This window comes from Gopherus evgoodei, chromosome 15 (assembly GCF_007399415.2).
Source record: "Gopherus evgoodei ecotype Sinaloan lineage chromosome 15, rGopEvg1_v1.p, whole genome shotgun sequence".
Taxonomy (NCBI): Eukaryota; Metazoa; Chordata; order Testudines; family Testudinidae; genus Gopherus; species Gopherus evgoodei.
The window spans coordinates 3551588-3558897 of record NC_044336.1 but is presented as its reverse complement, the minus strand read 5'-3'; the positions used below and the strand labels follow the sequence as shown (position 1 = coordinate 3558897).

General features: G+C 47.5%; 1 protein-coding gene across 10 annotated transcripts in view; it reads left to right on the top strand.

The window, feature by feature from the left end:
* The first annotated feature begins 2337 nt into the window (after window positions 1–2337).
* Window positions 2338–7310, top strand: part of TMEM220 (transmembrane protein 220) — a 23504-nt gene continuing 18531 nt past the window's right edge. For all 10 annotated transcript variants that reach the window (XM_030534467.1, XM_030534464.1, XM_030534459.1 and 7 more), the window contains exons 1-3: window positions 2338–2835; window positions 4869–4898; window positions 5556–5616. In XM_030534467.1, coding sequence (XP_030390327.1) covers window positions 2482–2835; window positions 4869–4898; window positions 5556–5616 — 445 coding nt within the window. In that variant the 5' untranslated portion in view covers window positions 2338–2481. The remainder of the gene's footprint in view (window positions 2836–4868; window positions 4899–5555; window positions 5617–7310) is intronic.

Sequence of the window (7310 nt, the reverse complement as noted above, 5' to 3'; positions counted from 1 at the left end):
ATTTAAAGGGCCCAGAGCTCCAGCCGGGAGAGCAGGGCTGCAGGGTAGGGCTTGCACTCCGGCCGGAGCTCCAGCCGGGAGAGCGGGGCTGCGGGGCGGCTTGCCCCGCTCCGGCCAGGGCTCCGGCCGGGAGAGCGGGGCGGCTTGCTGCGCTCCGGTCGGGAATCCAGCAGGGACCGCGGGGCGGCTTGCCCTGCTCCGGCCGGGGCTCCAGCTGAGAGAGCGGGGCTGTGGGGCTTGCCGCACTCCGACTGGGGCTCCAGCTGGGAGAGCCGGGCTGCGGGGCAGTCGCGCTTCCGCCGGCGCTTTGGTCGGGGGAGCGGGGCCATGGGAGACCCCGGAGCAGACCGCAGCCGGGGTAAGTAAAAAAAATTTAAAAGGCGCTTAAGGCGCGGGGCCCATTCCGGGGAATCGGATGAATCGGCCTAAAGCCGGCGCTGGCTACACATCCCAACATCTGAAACAGGGTGGAGTCAATGCTTCCTCAGTTATAAAGAGGCTTTCTATTTGCAGTGACACCAAATCTGATGCTTCATGTTTAGAGCATTTCCACTGAAGGCCAAAAGGCAACGTCTAGTCTGACCTGTGTAACACAGGCTGTAGAATTTCACCCAGTTACTCTGTAAGGATCCCAATAACTTGTTTAGCTAAGGCACATCTTCCAGAAATGCATGCGCACTTGATCTGAAGACTTCAAGGGATGGAGCCTACACAACTTCCTGTGGTGATTTTCTCCAATGGTTAATCACGCTCACTGTTAGAAATGTGTGCCTTATTTCTAATTTGAATTTGTCTGGCTTTAACTTTCAGCCACTGGCTCTTGTTATGCTTTTCCCTGCTATGTTAAGAAGTCCTTTAGTACATGTTTTCTTCTTGTGTTTGCACCGTCACACACATCATTGTCATAACTCACATCTTAAGAACCTACACCCTACATGCCTAAATTTGACAATATTACTGTGAAAATACAATTGCACCTACATTGAGGACTAGTCTTTCTGTTTTTTGCTAAAGAAAACAAGCCACTATACTTTGCCCTTGTATTGTGTATTATAGCATCTTCCATGCAAAGATATCATATGTTATTGAACATGTAATACACTATGCCTCTCGATACCCCGAGAGGTGACTGTCAGAGGATAACTGGGAAGGGCAGGAGTTTGATGTGCAGGCTCTGCTCCCTCCCCTTTCCTTTCCCAGGGTGGAGGGAAGCCTTGCTCTTCCTGATAACATGGGCTGGCCTGTGCTGGGTGGTTGCTGTGTCCCACTGGAGGTCACTTTGTACTGCATGAGAGCTAAGGCTGTGCCTGACAGGAGTGCACAACACTGCCAGCCAGTGTTCTCCCACGCAGTGCACCCCACAGCAGTTCTGAGCGTGCTCAAGTTACACCCCTCCCCCACCCTAGGAGAGACTCCTGCTGTTCAGCAAAGAAGCTGCGGGATAGGGGTTCTCAAACTTTTATACTGGTGACCCCTGTCATATTGCAAGCCTCTGTGTGCGACCCCCCCTTAAGCATTAAAAACACTTTTTTGTATATTTGACACCATTATAAATGCTGGGGGCAAAGCAGAGTTTAGGGTGGAGGCTGACAGCTCATGACTCTCATGCATATGCACAAGGGGATTGAATTAAGGCAAGATGGGCTTTTTTTGAGGGAGGAATAGCTCAGAGGTTTGAGCATCGGCCTGCTAAGCCCAAGGTTGTGAGTTCAATCATTGAGGGGGCCATTTAGGGATCTGGGACAAAAATCAGTACTTAGTCCTGCTAGTGAAGTCAGGGGGCTGGACTCAAGGTCCCTTCCAGTTCTAGAAGATTGGTATATCTCCAATTATTATTTAATAACCTCACAACCCCCAGAGAGGTCCTGACCTCCAGTCTGAGAACCCCGGTGTAGGAGAAAAACAGAGCTGCTGTCCGCCTCCCCTGTGAGGGGTGCGCAAAAGGCTTCACCTGGCCAGAAGCTCACATCCAGTCCCATCACACTGGGCTCTCCACAGGGATCCATTCTTCTGTAATGTCTACACGCAGCTACTGTAGCTCTCTGTATTTCAGAATGAAGCCCCATCCCATGCACTGAGAAAAATCCAGCTGGCTTGGAAAGCAGCAGTAGGTCACTGGGAAGGCGCCAGCCACCTGAGATACGGCTCTCTGCACGGGCTAGTCTTTCCAAAGCGGAATCCAGTTCCATCCCCCCTTCTCCGCTTCACTTTTAAACTCAGACACAGTTTAAAACCAGTGGCTGGGTTCTCTCCCCCAGCTCCATCCTGGATCCCTCCCTACTCCCGTGAAACTCACCTGGCCAAACTTTCTAATGGCTTTTTCCTGGCTGTATCCCAGGGGCTCTTGTCTCCCCCGACCGCTCTGCTGCTTTCGATGCAGCTGATTCCAGGTTCCTTGGAACTTGGCCCTTGGCTTTTGCGACTCCGCCCTCAGCTTGCTCCGTCCTACGTCTTGGGGGGGGGCTTTCCTCCCCCCCCTACATGGCCTCAGGAGACAGAGGCCGCCCCACTACTGCCCTGCACCCTAAGGGAGCGAGCCCTGCGCCCCGTTACCCCCACCCCCTAGTAGAGGACCGAGCCCCGCCCCCTTACTCCCACACTCCATTGGGGGACAGAGCCCCGCCCCGTTACACTCCCCCTGACCAGGAGCAGGACCGAGACCGAACCCCGGCCCCGCCTCGCTCCGTTAGCCCCGGTTCCGAGCCGGGCCTGCCCAGGCGAGGTGGGGTCAGCGCGGCCTGCACCATGGCAGGGAGCTGCGCCGGGCCGGGCCGCTTATGGAGACTCTGCAACCTGCTCATGGCCGCCTTCTTCGGGCTGGCGGCCGCCGTGCAGGTGGGGTCGGGCAGGCTGGGGGTGAATGGGGAAAGGGGCTCGGGGGGAGTGAATGGGGCTGTAGTCAGTCAGGCTGGGGGTGAATGGGGAGGGGGGTGAATGGGGCTGCAGTCAGGCTGGGGGTGAATGGGGAAAGGAGCTCGGGGGAGGGGGGTGAATGGGGCTGCAGTCAGGCTGGGGGTGAATGGGGCTGCAGTCAGGCTGGGGGTAAATGGGGAAAGGAGCTCGGGGGAGGGGGGTGAATGGGGCTGCAGTCAGTCAGGCTGGGGGTGAATGGGGAGGGGGGGTGAATGGGGCTGCAGTCAGGCTGGGGGTGAATGGGGAAAGGGGCTTGGGGAAAGGGGGTGAATGGGGCTGCAGTCAGGCTGGGGGTGAATGGGGAAAGGGGATTGGAGGAGGGGGTGAATGGGGCTGCAGTCAGGCTGGGGGTGAATGGGGAAAGGGGCTTGGGGGAGGGGTGTGAATACATAAAAAATAAAATTATCCTACATCTGTAAGTTGCGCTTTCACAATAAAGAGATCACACTACAGTACTTGCATGAGGTGATTTGAAATATACTATTTCTTTTGTTTATCTTTTTACAGTGCAAGTATTTGTAAGCTGATATAATCATATAAAGTGAGCACTGTACACTTTGTATTCTGTGTTGTAATTGGAATCAATATATTTGAAAAAGTAGAAAACATCCAAAATATTTGAATAAATGTTGTTCTGTTATTTAACCGTGTAATTTAATTTTGTAATCCTTTTGCCAATTACTCAACGTATGGAGGGTGGAGATGCGTAGCAGGATTTACTCCTGAAGGGATTCTGCATCAAAAAATTAAAAATTCTGCAGAATTCTGCACATTTTGTCAAAATAATGCAATATAATTACACTAGTTTCAGTTGTTTTGGTAATTTATTTAAAGTACTATACAGAAAAAAGTCAGACTAACTATTCAGCAGTTCCTAAACACATGAAAGTTAAGTTACAAACACTTGGTAACTAATACCTTGCATTCCAATTATAATCCTGGATTTTCATTTAAATTACAGTATAGAACACCAAAGAGCCTCTCCCCGCCAAAAAAAAGAAAAAGTAAAATGTCATTTTAAATTGCTCAGACTTTCACATATGAAAATCATACAGTTTTGTTAATCATTGACTTAGACCTGGTTGGGTACTTTGGAAAGTACTTGTTCCTGATTGTCCTGATATTTTATTGACTGTTTGGTAAATGTTTTATTTGCCCTCAAAGTCTCTTTTTTTTTTTTTAAATGGTAAGTAAAATAAATCCTGAGCTGTAACTGAACCCCACTGTGACACTTTGGCACAAGAAAAAAGTGTGTGTGCACTGTGGCATTTGTGATGACTGGGTCTCCAAGCCAGAGGGACCTGAGAAAGTATGACTCTCAGGGGAGAGTTTCCTTAGACAAATCTAGAAAATCTTTGACCAAAATATAATATTCTGGAAAATTAAAAGTCCTCTGAAGAGGTGATGTGTTTTACAGATGGAGCAATTGGGGCACAGAGAGGAGAAGTGACATGCTCAGGGGCACGGTCACCCACCAGGTCTCTCTATTTGCAAGATAGTACTGAACCCAAAGTACAGTCTTCCTTGACTAAGTCCAAACTCCAGCTGGCTCAGATTGGCAGTTTTGCCCTAGTGTTAGCATTGAAAGCTGCCCCCTGCTCTTTGGTGTTATCAAGAAGAAACTGTCACCCATAATTCTGTTTAAATTGGTGACAGTTGGAATAGATGGGGAAAATGTGCTTCCCCTGCACAACAAAATTTTGATCTCTGGATTCTCTATTATGTGCATCCAGATGATGACAACAGCAGTGCAGGGTGCCTATGCCCACATGCTGGCTCTAACCAACTGTCCTCTCCAAAATAAAAGAAATCTGAACCAGGAGGATCCTTTTAATAAAGTACTTTTTATTCTTGACTGAACTGGGAGGACAAATGTAGGTTTGAGAATCCTGACACCAGGTGAAAACCTGCAAGATCTTTTCTGAGTGCTCATTCTGACCTCTTTGTTATTCCAGATAAATGACCCTGATGCAGGACTGTGGATAGTGAGTATGACTACAGACTTTCCTAGCTGCTGAAGAATCTGGAGCATTTTATAGGAGAGAATCCTAAATTCGCTCCTTAGTTGAACATCTGCCCCCTTTTCTGTTACAACCTCCTTCTGAAAGGTTTACAGTGGCTCTTCTAACTTTGGCCTGACCTGTGGCACACAAGTTCACAACATGTGGGTGACTTCAGACCATCTGAATGGGTTCTGTACTTTGCCTGGAGCAGGTAAACCTGAAGCCTGCTTTGGATGAGCTTTAAATCATTGTCCCTGATAAAATAAGCAGCTTTTTAAAATGACACCTTTTGGGAACATCATCTTCCATTTGAGTAGTGATCTGGGTGTGGGGTGGCGGTGGACAGGTTACCCAAGTTTGATTAACTGCCCAGCACTTCCAGGGTTTTTTATTCCACTTTGCTTGCCCCCACCCCCTGCCATCTTTGTCTAGGGCACGTACCAACTATCTCTTCTCCTTCCCTGGGGCTCATACCTCCTGATCTGAGTATCTCTGGGCTCCACATCACCTCTCTGTATTGTAATTGCTCCAGATCACCTGCTCTGCTGCATTGTGTAAATGATCTGGATAGGATGTGGCTGCTTCTCTGTGCTCTGCCTTCTCATGCTACAGAGTGGACTTGCAATATCTCACTAACAGGTGGTCTACGTTGTACCTGCTGTCCTTACACTGCTTGTTGGCCTTAATCCGTCAATTACAGGTATGATATTGGCATTCTAAATTGACTCACTGGTCAGATCTTCACCCTAAAGAGATTGGTTTTAATTTTTTGTCATGGTAGGATGCAAACCCAGGGCTGCATGAACTGGTCCACGACTGCAGGTGGTGAGGTGCCCATTCACAGGAGTAATGGTGACTGCTTTCCTGTTTGCAGGCAGACATCCTGGAAGTGGATTTAGTCCGTTGTCTCTGAATGAATTCCTTGCTCTGAGACATCCTTATTACTGCACCTATGCTGCAACAGTCTGGTTCTAGTACAGAATGGTGATCTGTTGGGCTGAGCATGAGACTGCGAGCCAGAAACTTCCATGTTCTAGTCTTTGGCTCTGCTTCTCACATTGGCAAGTCACTGAACTTCTCTCTGTATCCCCATCTGTAAAATTGGCATAATTCTTATCTGTCTGCTAGGAGGGCTGAGGGTTAATGTCTGTACAGTGTTCTGAAGAGATAAAAGTATAATTACCAAATACAGTGATTACCACACAAGGTGCACATACAGCACTGTAGTATTCTTAGGGTACATTTACACTAGCGATCGATCTCTTGGGGATCGATTTATTGCATCTTTATCTGCTGTCGACTCCTGTATTCCACCATGGCAAGAGGTGGAAGTGGAGTTGAAGGGGCAGCGGCGACAGTCGACCCTGCACCATGAGGATGCGAGGTAAGTCAACCTAAGATACGTTGACTTCTGCTACACTATTCTCGTAGCTGAAGTTGCATATCTTAGGTCAACCCACCCAGTGTAGACCAGGCCTTAGTGGTTATAATATGACATGGCAGGAGTTCTAAGATTGTATAGTCACTGGGGAATGTTATCTGCTGGCTGAGACTGATGTGTCTGTATTTACAGGGACCCTGTCAGGCCAAATTTGGCCCAGGAAATAAAAGTAAGATTTATACAATGTAAGATCACTAGAAGTGTTTCCTTGATTTTTTTTTTCTCTCGTTAGAAAAATTTTTGAAAAATTGTTTTCTATATGCTAAATGACAACCATATATGCTGAATGAGTTTTATTTTGGATTGAGGAAAATCCTGACAAAGCAAAGTCAGGTCTCCATGAGAGAGCACGGTGTCTCTTCTGTAACATGCTGCATCAACTCTGCCTCCTAAAATGCTGGCTTTGTTAAATAAAAGTGTAACAGTTACTGCTCATAAATAAAACTTGCTCTGCAGCATTTCCAACCTTAAAATTGCAGCATTTTGCTCGTGCAGAAGAGCCTGAAAATGAAATTGAAAGTCTATTTTCAATGCCCAAATTGAAATAAATGCCAAACATAAACAGACAGGAGTGTTGGAAAGGGAAATAATTTTTCCAGATTCTTTTGGTTTAGATAGCTTAAAGCTGCTTATCACATACTTGTATATTTTAAGGACATTTGTTTTTCCTAATTTATTTTAATCTTGATATTGCCAAATCAATAAAAAGCATTTCACATCAGGACTGTGAAAGGCCCTGAGCTGCAGCTAGTTCAACAGAACCATCAGCCTTCTATGTAGACGTATTGCAAAGTAAAAAAAATCATACACAGCTCTCTTCTATATTGGGAGCCTGTAATGAGGGTTCAGCCCTGAAGAGATTTTGTTTAAGCCTTCTGGTTTTCCATTTGTTGACTTTTTGTTATGGAGGTCAGACAGAGAACCATTTGTTAGTCACTTACCTCTGCTTCCCA